Below are 17,796 nucleotides of genomic sequence, written 5' to 3' on the forward strand. Positions count from 1 at the left end.
TAGACTGACCGACATCGACCGGCCGACATAGCCCGAACCACCGACATAGACCGAACGACCGACTTAGACCGACTGACATAGACTGAACGACATAGATCGAACGACATAGACCGACCGACTTAGACTGACCGACCGGCATATACTGACCGACGTAGACCAAGCGACATAGACCGATCGACCAATCTAGACCGAGCAACATAGACCGACTGAGATAGACCGACTGACCGACATAGACCGAACAACTTAGACCGAACGACATAGACCGAACGACATAGACTGACCGACATAGACCGAACGACATAGTCTGACTGACATCGACCGACCGACATAGACCGAATGACATAGACTGAATGACATAGACCGACTGACATAGACCAACCGAGATAGGCCGAACGCATAGACCGACCGACATAGACCGACTGACATGGACCGACTGACATGGACCGACTGACACAAAGCGACCGATCGACTTTGACCGACCACCCGACATAGACCGACTGACATAGACCGACCGACTGACTTTGACCGACCAACCGACATAGATCGACCAACATAGACCGACCAACATAGACCGACCAACTGAGACAGACCGACCGAGATAGACCGACCGAGATAGACCGACCGACAAAGACCGACCAACCGACATAGACCGAACAACATAGACCGACCGACATAGACCGAACGACATAGACCGAATGACATAGACCGAACGACATAGATCAAATGACTGACATAGACCGACCAACCGACCGACGTAGACCGCCCGACATAGACCGATCAACCAAGACCGACTGACCGAACATACTCCGCCCGACATAAACCGACCGACATAGACCGACTGACATGGACTGACCGACATAGACCAACCAACCGACTTAGAGTTGCCGATCTACTGACATAGACCGACCAACCGACTTAGACCGACCGACTGACATTGACCAACCGACATGGACCGACTGACATAGACCGACCGACATAGACCGGCCGACATAGACCGACCGACATAGACCGACTGACATGGACCGAACGACATAAACCGAACGACCGACATAGACTGACCGACATCGACCGACCGACATAGCCCGAGCCACCGACATAGACCGAACGACCGACTTAGACCGAGCAACATAGACTGACCAACCAAGACCGACCGCAAGACATAGACCGACCGAGATTGACCGACTGACCGACATAGACCGAACAACTTAGACCGAACGACTGACATTGACCAACCGACATGGACCGAACGACATAGACCGAACGACATAGACCGACCGACATAGACCGAACGACATAGTCTGACTGACATCGACCGACCGACATCGACCGACCGACATAGACCGAACGACATAGACCGACCGACAGACTGACCGACCGACATATACTGCCCGACGTAGACCAAGCGACATAGACCGATCGACCAACATAGACCGAGTAACAAAGACCGACCAACCAAGACCGACCGCAAGACATAGACCCACCTACATAGACCGACCGAGATAGGCTGACTGACATACACCAACCGAGATAGGCCGACTGACTGACATAGACCGAACGACATAGACCGACTGACATGGACCGACCAGCATAGACCGAACGACATAGACCGAACGACATAGACCGAAAAACCGACATCGACTGCCCGACTGACAAAGACCGACTGACATAGACCGACCGACTGACCGAAGTAGAACGACCGACCAACCGACATGGACCGACCAACCGACATATACCTACTGACCGCCCGACATAGACCGACTGGGATAGACCACCCGACATAGACCGAACAACATAGACCGAATGACATAGACCGACCGATCAACTTTGACTGACCAACCGACACAGACCGGCCGACGTAGAACGACCGAGATAAGCCGACCGACATAGACCGACTGACATAGACCGACCGACACAGACCGCCCGACATAGACCGACTGGGATAGACCGACCGACGTAGAGCGACCAATCGACTTTGACCGACCACCCGACATAGACCGACTGACATAGACCGACTGACCGACTTTGACCGACGAACCGACATAGATCGACCCACATAGACTGACCGACATAGAACGACCGACATAGACTGAACGACATAGACCGAATGACATAGACCGAATGACATAGACCAAATGACGTAGACCGAAGGACCGACATAGACCAACCGACATAGAGCGACCAATCGACATTGACCGACCACCCGACATAGACCGACTGACATAGACCGACAGACTGACTTTGACCGACCAACCGACATAGATCGATCAACATAGACCGACCGACATAGACCTACCGACATAGACCGACCAACCGAGACAGACCGACCGAGATACATCGAACGAGATAGACCAACCGAGATAGACCGACCGAAATAAACCGATCGACATAGACCGACCGACCGACCGACATAGACCGAACGACATAGACCGAATGACATAGACCGACCGATATAGACCGACCGACCGACATAGACCGAACGACATAGACTGAACGACATAGAGCGAACAACCTAGTCCGAACGACATAGACTGACCAACATAGACCGACCGACCGACATAGACCGACTGACATGGACCGACTGGCACAGAGCGACCGATCGACTTTGCCCGACCACCCAACATAGACGGACTGACTTTGACCGACCAACCGACATAGATCGACCAACATAGACCGACCGACATAGCCCGACCGACATAGACCGACCGACATAGAGTGACCAACTGAGACAGACCGACCAACATAGACCGACCGACATAGACTGACCGGCCAAGACCGACCAACCGACATAGACCGAACGACATAGACCGACCGACCGACATAGACCGAACGACATAGACCGAATGACATAGACCGAAAGACATAGACCCAGCGACATAGACTGAATGACATAGTCTGAACGACCGACATAGACCGACCGACCGACATAGACCGACCAACCAAGACCGACCGACCAACATACTCCGCCCGACATAGACCGACCGACATAGACTGACTGACATGGACCGAATGACATAGACCTGCCCGATCGACTTTGACCGACCAACTGACATAGACCGACCAACCGACTTAGACCGACCGACTAACATTGACCGAGCGACATAGACCGAATGACATAGACCGAACGACATAGACCGAACGACATAGGCTGAACGACCGACATAGACCGACTCACATAGACCGACCGAGATAGGCCGACCGACATAGACCGACTGACATTGACCGACCGATCAACTTTGACTGACCAACCGACATAGACCGGCCGACATAGACCGACCGAGATAGGCCGACCGACATAGACCGACCGACATAGACCGACCGACACAGACTGACCGACATAGACCGACTGACATGGACCAACCGAGATAGACCGATCGACATAGACTGAACGACATAGAGCGAATGACATAGACCGAACGACATAGACTGACCAACATAGACCGACCGACCGACAGAGACCGAACGACTTAGACCGAAGGACATAGACCGAACGACCGACATAGATCGAACGACCGAAATAGACCGAGCGACATAGACCAACCAACCAAGACCGACCGACCGACATACTCCGCCCGACATAGACCGACCGACATAGACCGACTGACATAGACCAACCGACTGACGTGGACCGACCAACCGACATAGATCGACCAACATAGACTGACCAACATAGACCTACCGACATAGACCGACCAACTGAGACAAACCGACCGAGATAGACCGACCGAGATAGACCGACCAACCGACATAGACCGAACAACATAGACCGACCGACCGACATAGACCGAACGACATAGACCGAATGACATAGACCACGACATAGACCCAGCGACATAGACCGAACGACATAGTCCGAACAACCGACATAGACCGACCAACCAACATAGACCGGCCGACATAGACCGACCAACCAAGACCGACCGACCAACATACTCCGCTCGACATAGACCGGCCGACATAGACCGACTGACATGGACCGACCGACTAGACCGACCAACCGACTTTGACCTACCGACCGACATAGACTGGCCAACATGGACTGACTGAGATAGGCCGACTGACATAGACCGACCGACATAGACTGACCGACATAGACTGACCGACATAGACCGACCCGACATAGACCGACTGACATGGACCGACCGACATAGACCGAACGACATAGACCGAAAAACCGACATAGACTGACCGACTGACATAGACCGACTAACATGGACCGACCGATATAGAGCGACCGATCGACTTTGACCGACCACCCGACATAGACCGACCGACATAGACTGACCGACATAGACCGAACCGACATAGACTGACCGACTGACATAGACCGACTGACATAGACCGACCGACCGAAATAGAACGACCGACCGACCGACATAGACCGACCAACCGACATAGACCTACTGACTGACTGACATGGACCGACCGACATAGAGCGACCGATCGACTTTGACCGACCACCCGACATAGACTGACTGACATAGACCGACCAACTGAATTTGACTGATCAACCGACATAGATCGAACAACATAGACCGACCGACATAGACCGAGCAACAGAGACAGACCGACCGAGATAGACCGACCAACATAGACCGACCGACATAGACCACCCAACTGAGACAGACCGACTGAGATAGACCGACCGACATAGACCGACCGACATAGACCGACCCGACATAGACCGACTGACATGGACTGACCGACATAGACCGAACGACATAGACCGAAAAACCGACATAGACTGACCGACTGACATAGACCGACCGACCGAAATAGAACGACTGACCAACTGACATAGACCGACCAACCGACATAGACCTACTGACCGACCCACATAGACCGACTAACATGGACCGACCGACATAGAGCGAACGATCGACTTTGACCGACCACCCGACATAGACCGACTGACATAGACCGACCGACATAGACTGACCTGACATAGACCGACTGACATGGACCGACCGACATAGACCGAACGACATAAACCGAGAAACCGACATAGACTGACCGACTGACACAGACCGACTGACATCGACCGACCGACCGAAATAGAACGACCGACCAACCGACATAGACCGACCAACTGACATAGACCTACTGACCGACTGACATCGACCGTCTAACATGGACCGACCGACATAGAGCGACCGATTGACTTTGACCGACTACCCGATATAGACCGACTAACATAGACCGACCGACTGACTTTGACCGATCAACCGACATAGATCGACCAACATAGACCGACCGACATAGACCGACCGACATAGACCAAGCAACAGAGACAGACCAACCGAGATAGACCGACCAACATAGACCGACCGACATAGACCGACCAACTGAGACAGACCGACCAAGATAGACCGACCGAGATAGACCGACCGACAAAGACCGACCAACCGACATAGACCAAACAACATAGACCGACCGACCGACATAGACCGAACGACAGAGACTGAATGACATAGACCGACTGACATGGACCGACCGACATAGACCGACCAACCGACTTAGACCTACCGACCGACCGACATAGACCGCCCAATCGACTTTGACCGACCACCCGACATAGACCGGCCGACATGGACCAACTGAGATAGGCTGACCGACATAGACCGACCGACATAGACCGACCGACATAGACCGACCCGACATAGACCGACTGACATGGACTGACCGACATAGACCGAACGACATAGACCGAAAAACCGACATAGACTGACCGACTGACATAGACCGACCGACCGAAATAGAACGACTGACCAACTGACATAGACCGACCAACCGACATAGACCTACTGACCGACCCACATAGACCGACTAACATGGACCGACCGACATAGAGCGAACGATCGACTTTGACCGACCACCCGACCTAGACCGACTGACATAGACCGACCGACATAGACTGACCTGACATAGACCGACTGACATGGACCGACCGACATAGACCGAACGGCATAGACCGAAAAACCGACATAGACTGACCGACTGACACAGACCGACTGACGTAGACCGACCGACCGAAATAGAACGACCGACCAACCGACATAGACCGACCAACTGACATAGACCTACTGACCGACTGACATAGACCGACTAACATGGACCGACCGACATAGAGCGACCGATCGACTTTGACCGACCACCCCCGACATAGACCGACTGACATAGACCGACCGACTGACTTTGACCGATCAACCGACATAGATCGACCAACATAGACCGACTGACATAGACCGACCGACATAGACCGAGCAACAGAGACAGACTGACCAAGATAGACCGACCAACATAGACCGACCGACATAGACCGACCAACTGAGACAGACCGACCGAGATAAACCGACCGAGATAGACCGACCGACAAAAACCGACCAACCGACATAGACCGAACAACATAGACCGACCGACCGACGTAGACCGAACGACATAGACCGAATGACATAGACCGAATGACATAGACCGAACGACATAGAGCCAGCGACATAGACCGAATGACATAGACCGAACGACATAGACCGAACGACATAGACTGAGCGACATAGACCGACTGAGATAGGCCGACCGACATAGACCGACTGACATAGACCGACTAACATAGACCGACCTACATAGACCGACCGACACAGACCGACCGACATAGACCGACTGACATGGACCGACCGATCAACTTTGACTGACCAACCGACATAGACCGGCCGACATAGACCGACCAAGATAGGCTGACCGACATAGACCGACTGACATGAACCGACCGAGATAGACCGATTGACATAGACCGACCGACATAGATCGAATGACATAGACCAAATGACATAGACCGAAAGATATAGACCGAACGACATAGACCGAACGACCGACATAGACTGACCGACATCGACCGAACGACATAGACCGAACCAACGACATAGACAGAATGACCGACTTAGACTGACTGACATAGACCGAACGACATAGACCGACCGACATAGACTGACCGACCGACGTAGACTGACCGACGTAGACCAAGCGACATAGACCGATCGACCAACATAGACCGACCGACATAGACCGAGCAACAGAGACAGACTGACCGAGATAGACCAACCAACATAGACCGACCGACATAGACCGACCAACTGAGACAGACCGACCGAGATAGACCGGCCGACAAAGACCGACCAACCGACATAGACTAAACAACATAGACCGACCGACCGACATAGACCGACCGACCGACATAGACCGCCCGACATAGACCGACCCACCAAGACCGACCGACCAACATACTCCGCCCGACATAGACCGACTGACATAGACCGACTGACATGGACCGACCGACATAGACCGACCAACCAACTTAGACCTACCGACCGACCGACATAGACTGCCCGATCGACTTTGACCGACCACCCGACATAGACCGGCCGACATGGACCGAATGAGATAGGCCGACCGACATAGACCGACCGACATAGACCGACCGACAAAGACCGACCAACCGACATAGACCGAACAACATAGACCGACTGACCGACATAGACCGAACGACAGAGACCGAATGACGTAGACCGACTGACATGGACCGACCGACATAGACCGACTGACCGACATAGACCGAGCGACATAGACCGAACGACATAGTCCGAACGACCGACATAGACCCAGCGACATAGACCGAACGACATAGTCCGAACGACCGACATAGACCGACCGACCGACATAGACCGGCCGACATAGACCGACCAACCAGGACCGACCGACCAACATACTCCGCCCGACATAGACCGACCGACATAGACCGACTGACATGGTCCGACCGACCAACCGACATAGACCTACCGACCGACCGACATAGACCGGCCGACATGGACCGACTGAGATAGACTGACCGACATAGACCGACCGACATAGACCGACCGACATAGACCGAAAAACTGACATAGACTGACCGACTGACACAGACCGACTGACATAGACCGACCGACCGAAATACAACGACCAACCAACCGACATAGGCCGACCAACTGACATAGACCTACTGACCGACTGACATAGACCGACTAACATGGACCGACCGACATAGAGCGACCGATCGACTTTTACCGACCACCCGACATAGACCGACTGACATAGACCGACCGACTGACTTTGACCGATCAACCGACATAGATCGACCAACATAGACCGACCGACATAGACCGACCAACTGAGACAAACCGACGGAGATAGACCGACCGAGATAGACTGACCGACAAAGACTGACCGACATAGACCGACCAACTGAGACAAACCGACGGAGATAGACCGACGGAGATAGACCGACCGACAAAGACCGACCAACCGACATAGACCGAACAACATAGACCGACTGACCGACATAGACCGAACGACAGAGACCGAATGACATAGACCGACTGACATGGACCGACCGACATAGACCGACCAACCGACTTAGACCTACCAACCGACCGACATGGACCGCCCGATCGACTTTGACCGACCACCCGACATAGACCGGCCGACATGGACCGACTGAGATAGGCCGACCGACATAGACCGACTGACATAGACCGACCGACATAGACCGACCCGACATAGACCGACTGACATGGACTGACCGACATAGACCGAACGACATAGACCGACAAACCGACATAGACTGACCGACTGACATAGACCGACTGACATAGACCGACTGACCGAAATAGAACGACTGACCAACCGACATAGACCGACCAACCGACATAGACCTACTGACCGACCCACATAGACCGACTAACATGGACCGACCGACATAGAGCGACCGATCGACTTTGACCGACCACCCGACATAGACCGACTGACATAGACCGACCGACTGACTTTGACTGATCAACCGACATAGATCGAACAACATAGACCGACCGACATAGACCGAGCAACAGAGACAGACCGACCGAGATAGACCGACCAACATAGACCGACCGACATAGACCGAGCAACTGAGACAGACCGACTGAGATAGACCGACCGACATAGACCGACCGACATAGACCGACCCGACATAGACCGAAAAACCGACATAGACTGACCGACTGACATAGACCGACTGATATATACCGACCGACCAAAATAGAACGACCGACCAACCGACATAGACCGACCAACCGACATAGACCTACTGACCGACCCACATAGACCGACTAACATGGACCGACCGATATAGAGCGACCGATCGACTTTGACCGACCACCCGACATAGACCGACTGACATAGACCGACCGACAAAGACCGACCCGACATAGACCGACTGACATGGACCGACCGACATAGACCGAACGACATAGACCGAAAAACCGACATAGACTGACCGACTGACATAGACCGACTGACATAGACCGACCGACCGAAATAGAACGACCGACCAACCGACATAGACTGACCAACCGACGTAGACCTACTGACGGACTGACATGGACCGACCGACATAGAGCGACCGATCGACTTTGACCGACCGCCCGACATAGACTCACTGACATAGACCAACCGACTGACTTTGACCGACCAACCGGCATAGATCGACCAACATAGACCGACCGACATAGACCGACCGACATAGACCGACCAACTGAGGCAGACCGACCGAGATAGACTGACCGAGATAGACCGACCGACAAAGACCGACCAACCGACATAGACCGACCGACAAAGACCGACCAACCGACATAGACCGAACAACATAGACCGACCGACCGACATAGACCGAACGACATAGACCGCACGACATAGACCGAGCGACCGACATAGACCCAACGACATAGACCGATCGACATAGACCGCACGACATAGACTGACCGACATAGACCGACTGACATAGACTGACCAACATAGACCCACCGACCGACATAGACCGACCGATATAGACCGTCCGATATAGACCGATCGACATCGACCAAACGACTTAGACCGACCGACATAGACCGACCGACATTGACCGAACGTCATAGACCGACCGACATAGGCCGACCGACATTGACTGACCGACATAGAAGCACTGACCGACATAGACCCACCGATATAGACCGAACGACATAGATTGACCTACATAGAACGACCAAACGACATAGGCCGACCGACATAGACCGACCGACATAGTCCAACCGACATAGACCGAATAACATAGTCCGAACGACTAACATAGACTGACCGACAGAGACCCACCGAGATAGACCGACGGACGTAGTTGGACCGTCCGATATAGAACGAGCGACATAGACCGACAAACATAGTCCGAACTACATAGAACGAACGACATAGACCGACCGACATAGACCGAACGACATAGAACGATCGACCGACATAGACCGAATGACATAGATTGACCGTCATAGACAGACCCAACGAAGTAGTCCGACTGACATAGACCGAACGACATAGACCGACCGACATAGACCGACCGACATAGACCGAAAGACTGACATAGACCGACCGACATAGAACGAACGACGTAGTCCGAACAAGATAGACCGAATGACCTACATAGACCGAACGACCGACATAGACCGAGCGACATAGACCGACCGACATAGACCGAACGACATAGACCGAATGACATAGACCGACTGACAAAGACTGAAGGACATAAACCGACCGACATAGACCGACCGACATAGTCCGAACCACATAGACCGACCGACATAGACCGACCGATCGACATTGCCAGAGCGACATAGACTGACTGACATAGTACAAACAATCATAGACCGAACGACATAGACCGACCGACATAGACCGACCGACATTGACCGAATGTCATAGACCGAACGACATAGACCGAACGACATAGACCGACCGACATAGAGCGAACGACATAAACCGCCTGACATAGACCGAATGACATAGACCGACCGACATAGACCGACAGACATAGACCGACCGACATAGACCGACCGACCGACATAGACCGACCGACCGACATAGACCGACCGACATAGACCGAAAGACATAGACCGACCGACATAGTCCGACCGACATAGTCCGAACCATATAGATCGAACGACATCGACCGACCAACATAGACGGACCGACATAGATCAACCGATATTGACCGAATGACATAGACCGAACGACATAGACCAAATGACATAGACCGACTGAACGACATAAATCGAAAGACATAGACCGATCGACATAGACCAAACGACATAGACTGACCGACATAGACCGACCAAACGACATAGACCGACTAACATATACTGACCGACATAGACCTACTGACCGACATAGACCAATTGAACGACATCGACCGACCGACATAGACTGCCTGAACGACATAGACTGAACGACATGGATCAACCGACATAGCCCAAACGACCGACTTAGACCGACCGACACAGACCGAACGACATAGATTGACCGACATAGGCAGACACAACGAAATAGTCCGACCGACATAGACCGAGCGACATAGATTGAACGACATAGATCAACCGACATAGACCGACCAACTGACATAGACTGACCGACATAGACCCACGCTATAGACCGACTGACATAGTTGGACCGACCGACATAGAACGACCTACATAGACCGAACGACCGACATAGACCGAGCGACAGAGACCGACCGACATATACCGAACGACATAGACCGACCGACATAGACCGACTGACATAGACTGAAGGACATAAACTGACCGACATAGACTGACCGATCGACATAGACCGAGCGACATAGACTGACTGACATAGTCCAAACGAACATAGACCGAACGACATAGACCGACCGACATAGACCGAACGACATAAACCCACTGACATAGACCGACCGACATAGACCGAACGACATAGACCGACCGACATAGACTGACCGATCGACATAGACCGAGCGACATAGACTGACTGACATAGTCCAAACGAACATAGACCGAACGACATAGACCGACCGACATAGACCGACCGACATTGACCGAATGTCATAGACCGAGCGACATAGACCGACTGACATAGACCAACCGACTGACTTTGACCGACCAACCGACATAGATCGACCAACATAGTCCGACCGACATAGACCGACCGACATAGACCGACCAAATGAGACAGACCGACCGAGATAGACCGACCGACAAAGACCGACCAACTGACATGGACCGAACAACATAGACCGACCGACCGACATAGACCGAACGACATAGACCGAATAACATAGACCGAACGACATAGACCCTGCGACATAGACCGAACGACATAGTCCGAACGACCGACATAGACCGACCGACCGACATAGACCGGCCGACATAGACCGACCAACCAAGACCGACCGACCAACATACTCCGCCCGACATAGACCGACCGACATAGACCGACTGACATGGTCCGACCGACATAGACCGACCAACCGACTTAGACCTACCGACCGACCGACATAGACCGGCCGACATGGACCGACTGAGATAGGCTGACCGACATAGACCGACCGACATAGACCGACCGACATAGACCGACCCGACATAGATCGACTGACATGGACCAACCGACATAGACCGAACGACATAGACCGAAAAACCGACATAGACTGACCGACTGACATAGACCGACTGATATAGACCGACCGACCGAAATAGAACGACCGACCAACCGACATAGACCGACTAACATGGACCGACCGATATAGAGCGACCGATCGACTTTGACCGACCACCCGACATAGACCAACTGACATAGACCGACCGACAAAGACCGACCCGACATAGACCGACTGACATGGACCGACCGACATAGAGTGACTGATCGACTTTGACCGACCGCCCGACATAGACTGACTGACATAGACCGACCGACTGACTTTGACCGACCAACCGACATAGATCGACCGACATAGACTGACCAACATAGACCGACCAACTGAGACAGACCGACCGAGATAGACTGACCGAGGTAGACCGACCGACAAAGACCGACCAACCGACATAGACCGAACAACATAGACCGACCGACCGACATAGACCGAACGACATAGACCGAATAACATAGACCGAATGACATAGACCCAGCGACATAGACCGAACGACATAGTCCGAACGACCGACATAGACCGACCGACCGACATAGACCGGCCGACATAGACCGACCGACAAAGACCGACCTGACATAGACCGACTGACATGGACCGACCGACATAGACCGAACGACATAGACCGAAAAACCGACATAGACTGACCGACTGACATAGACCGACTGACATAGACCGACCGACCGAAATAGAACGACCGACCAACCGACGTAGACCTACTGACCGACTGACATGGACCGACCGACATAGAGCGACCGATCGACTTTGACCGACCGCCCGACATAGACTGACTGACATAGACCGACCGACTGACTTTGACCGATCAACCGACATAGATTGACCAACATAGACCGACCGACGTAGACCGAGCAACAGAGACAGACCGACCGAGATAGGCTGACCAACATAGACCGACCGACATAGACCGACCGACCAGACCGACTGACATTGACCGACCGACACAGACCGACCGACATAGACCGACTGACATGGACCGACCGATCAACTTTGACTGACCAACCGACATAGACCTACCGACATAGACCGACCGAGATAGGCCGACCGACATAGACTGACCGACATAGACCGACCGACACAGACTGACCGACATAGACCGACTGACATGGAACGACCGAGATAGACAGATTGACATAGACCGACCGACATAGATCGAATGACATAGACCGAACGATATAAACCGAACGACATAGACCGAACGACCGACATAGACTGACCGACATCGACCGACCGACATAGACTGAACCACCGACATAGACTGTCCGACTGACATAGATCGACCGAACGACATCGACCGACCGACATAGACCGACCAACCGAAATAGACCGACTGACATAGACTGACCGACATAGACCGACCGAACGACATCGACCAACCCAACACAGCCCGACCGAACGACATAGACCGACCGCCATAGACCGACCGAACGACACCGACCGACATAGACCCAACGACATAGACCGAGTGACCGACATAGCCCGACCAACTGACATAGACCGACCGACATAGACCGACCGACATAGACCGACCGACATAGACCGAACGACATAGACCGACCGACATAGACCGTTAGACCGACCGACCGACATAGACCGACCGACATAGACCGATCAACATAGACTGACCGACATAGACCTACCGACTGACATAGACCGACCGATCGACATCGACCGACCAACACAGACCGCCCGAACGACATAAACCGACCGACATAGACCAACCGTCATAGACCGACCGACATTGACCGAATGACATAGACCGAACGACATAGTCCGAACGACATAGACCGAACGACATAGTCCGAACGACATAGACCGAACGACCTACATAAACCAAAACACCGACATAGACCGAACGACATAAACCGACTGACATAGACCGACCAACATTGACTGACCGACCGACATTGACCGACCGACCGACATAGACCGATCAACCGACATAGACCCACCGATATAGACCGACCCGACATAGACCGACTGACATGGACCGACCGACATAGACTGAACGACATAGACCGAAAAACCGACATAGACTGACCGACTGACATAGACCGACTGACATAGACCGACCGACATAGACCGACCGACATAGACCGTTAGACCGACCGACCGACATAGACCGACCGACATAGACCGATCGACATAGACTGACCGACATAGACCTACCGACTGACATAGACCGACCGATCGACATCGACCGACCGACACAGACCGCCCGAACGACATAAACCGACCGACATAGACCAACCGTCATAGACCGACTGACATTGACCGAACGACATAGACCGAACGACATAGTCCGAACGACACAGACCGAACGACCTACATAAACCAAAACACCGACATAGACTGAACGACATAAATCGACTGACATAGACCGACCGACATTGACTGACCGACCGACATTGACCGACCGACCGACATTGACCGACCGACCGACATAGACCGATCAACCGACATAGACCCACCGATATAGACCGAACGACATAGACTGACCTACATAGAACGAACAAACGACTTAGACCGACCGACATAGTCCGACCGACATAGACCGAACCACATAGACCGAGCGACCGACATGGACCGACCAACATAGAACCACCGAGATAGACTGACGGACATAGTTGGACCGACCGACATAGAATGAACGACATAGACCGAACGACATAGTCCGAACGACAGAGACCGAACGACCTACATAAACCAAAACACCGACATAGACCGAACGACATAAACCGACTGACATAGACCGACCGACATTGACTGACCGGCCGACATTGACCGACCGACCGACATAGACCGATCAACCGACATAGACCCACCGATATAGACCGAACGACATAGACTGACCTACATAGAACGACCAAACGACTTAGACCGACCAACATAGTCCGACCGACATAGACCGAACCACATAGACCGAGCGACCGACATGGACCGACCGACATAGAACCACCGAGATAGACTGACGGACATAGTTGGACTGACCGACATAGAATGAACGACATAGACCGAACGACATAGTCCGAACGACATAGACCGAACGACCTACATAGACCAAACGACCAACATAGAGCGAACGGCAGGGACCAACCGAAATAGACCGAACGACATAGACCGACTGTCCTAGACTGACCGACATAGACCGAGTGACCGACATAGCCCGACCGACTGACATAGACCGAGCGACATAGTCCGTCTGACATAGACCGAACATCATAGACTGACCGACAGAGACAGATCGACTAGACCGACCGACATAGGCCGACCGATATTGATCGACCAACTGATATAGATCGACCAACCGACATAGACCCACAATATAGACCGAACGACATAGACTGACCTACATAGAACGACCAAACGACTTAGACCGACCGACATAGACCGACCGACAAGACCCAACCACATAGACCGAGCGACCGACATGGACCGACCGACATAGAACCACCGAGATAGACTGACGGACATAGTTGCACCGACCGACATAGAACGAACGACCTAGACCGAACGACATAGTCCGAACGACATAGACCGAACGACCCACATAGACCAAACGACCAACATAGAGCAAACGACAGGGACCGACTGAAATAGACTGAACGACATAAACTGACTGACATAGACCGACCGACATAGACCGACCGACATAGACCGAATGGCATAGACCGACCGACATAGACCTACCGATATAGACCAACCAACATAGACCGACCGAATGACATAGACCGACTGCTGGTGGACTTGGGCCTGGGCGGGTACACGCCGGTGGGGCTGGTGCCGAACATCCTGGAGTTCATCCACCTGGACGTGGGCCTCCCTTGGTGGGGGGCCATCGTGGCCGGGACGGTACTTGCTCGCACTCTGGTCTTCCCTGTCATTGTGAAGGGTCAGCGAGAGGCTGCAAAACTCAACAACCATCTTCCTGAGATGACAAAACTGATCAACAAGATGAACGAGTCCAAAACCAATGGCAACAAGTTTGAGTTTGCTAAAGCGTACTCTGACCTGATGCTCTTTCAGAAGAAACACGATGTTAACCCGCTCCGTGGATTCCTGGTGCCTCTCGTCCAGGCCCCCATTTTCATCTCGTACTTTGTGGATTTGCGTCAGATGGCCTACCTACCCGTGCCCAGTTTACAGACAGGAGGCTTATGGTGGTTCACAGACCTCACGGCGCCCGACCCATTCTATCTGCTGCCGATAATCGTCACCAGCACGATGTGGGGCATCATCGAGCTTGATGCTGAGTCGGGTGTGGATAATCCTAATCTTCGCACCATGAAGGTTGTGTTCCGGATAATGCTGTTGGTCATTCTCCTCTTCACCATGTCCTTCCCCACGGCCGTCTTCACCTACTGGCTGACCTCCAACATCTACTCGCTGGTCCAAGTGGGATTCCTGCGCATTCCGGCTGTCCGGAGGAAGCTGAAGATCCCGGAGCAGATCAAACACGACTCCTCGGTGCTGCCTTGCAGCGAGGGCTTCCTCAAGAGTATGAAGTCAGGCTGGAAGAATGCCCAGGCAGCACAGCAGCTTGAGGAGAGGAAGCGGAGAATCAAACATCACCTGGACCTCGCAGCCAAAGGACCCCTGAGGCAGACGTTTGCACAGAACCCGCTCAAGCAGACAGAGCCCTCCCCTCGGACTCTGGGGGGGAGCAGCCAAAGCAAGAAACAACCATGGCAGGACACAATCGGCTAGAGGCCGCCGTGTGGAACAGGAACCCTCTCATTAACCTTGTTTGGAGATTGACTTTCAATTAAAAACTGATTATGTTTCAAACAAAAAATTTTTTAAAAATAAATAAACCGACCAAAATAGAGCGACCGACATAGACCGACGGACATAGACCGAACGACTGATATAGACTGACCGACCGTCATAGACCGACCGACATAGACCCACGGAGATAGACCGAACGACATAGACCGATCGACATAGACCGAACGACATAGACCGAGCGACATAGTCCGACCGACATAGACCGAACCACATAGTCCAAACGACTGACATAGGCCGACCGACATAGACCCACCGAGATAGACCGACGGACACAGTTGGACCGACCGACATAGAACGAGCGACATAGACCGACCGACATAGACCGACAAACATAGTCCGAACTACATAGACTGAAGGACCTAGACCGACCGACATAGACCGAAGGACATAGAACGATCGACCGACATAGACCGAACGACATGGACCGACCGACATAGACCGATGGACAT

At 52.9% G+C, this 17,796-nt stretch overlaps 1 protein-coding gene across 1 annotated transcript in view; it reads left to right on the forward strand.

Moving 5' to 3' along the window:
• LOC121283924 (mitochondrial inner membrane protein OXA1L-like) overlaps nt 1-17,286 on the forward strand; it is a 115,314-nt gene extending 98,028 nt beyond the window's left edge. The window contains exon 3 of the mRNA XM_041198726.1: nt 16,290-17,286. Coding sequence (XP_041054660.1) covers nt 16,290-17,266 — 977 coding nt within the window. The 3' untranslated portion in view covers nt 17,267-17,286. The remainder of the gene's footprint in view (nt 1-16,289) is intronic.
• Nucleotides 17,287-17,796: the final 510 nt, after the last annotated feature.

This window comes from Carcharodon carcharias, chromosome 11 (genome assembly GCF_017639515.1).
Source record: "Carcharodon carcharias isolate sCarCar2 chromosome 11, sCarCar2.pri, whole genome shotgun sequence".
Lineage (NCBI taxonomy): Eukaryota > Metazoa > Chordata > Chondrichthyes > Lamniformes > Lamnidae > Carcharodon > Carcharodon carcharias.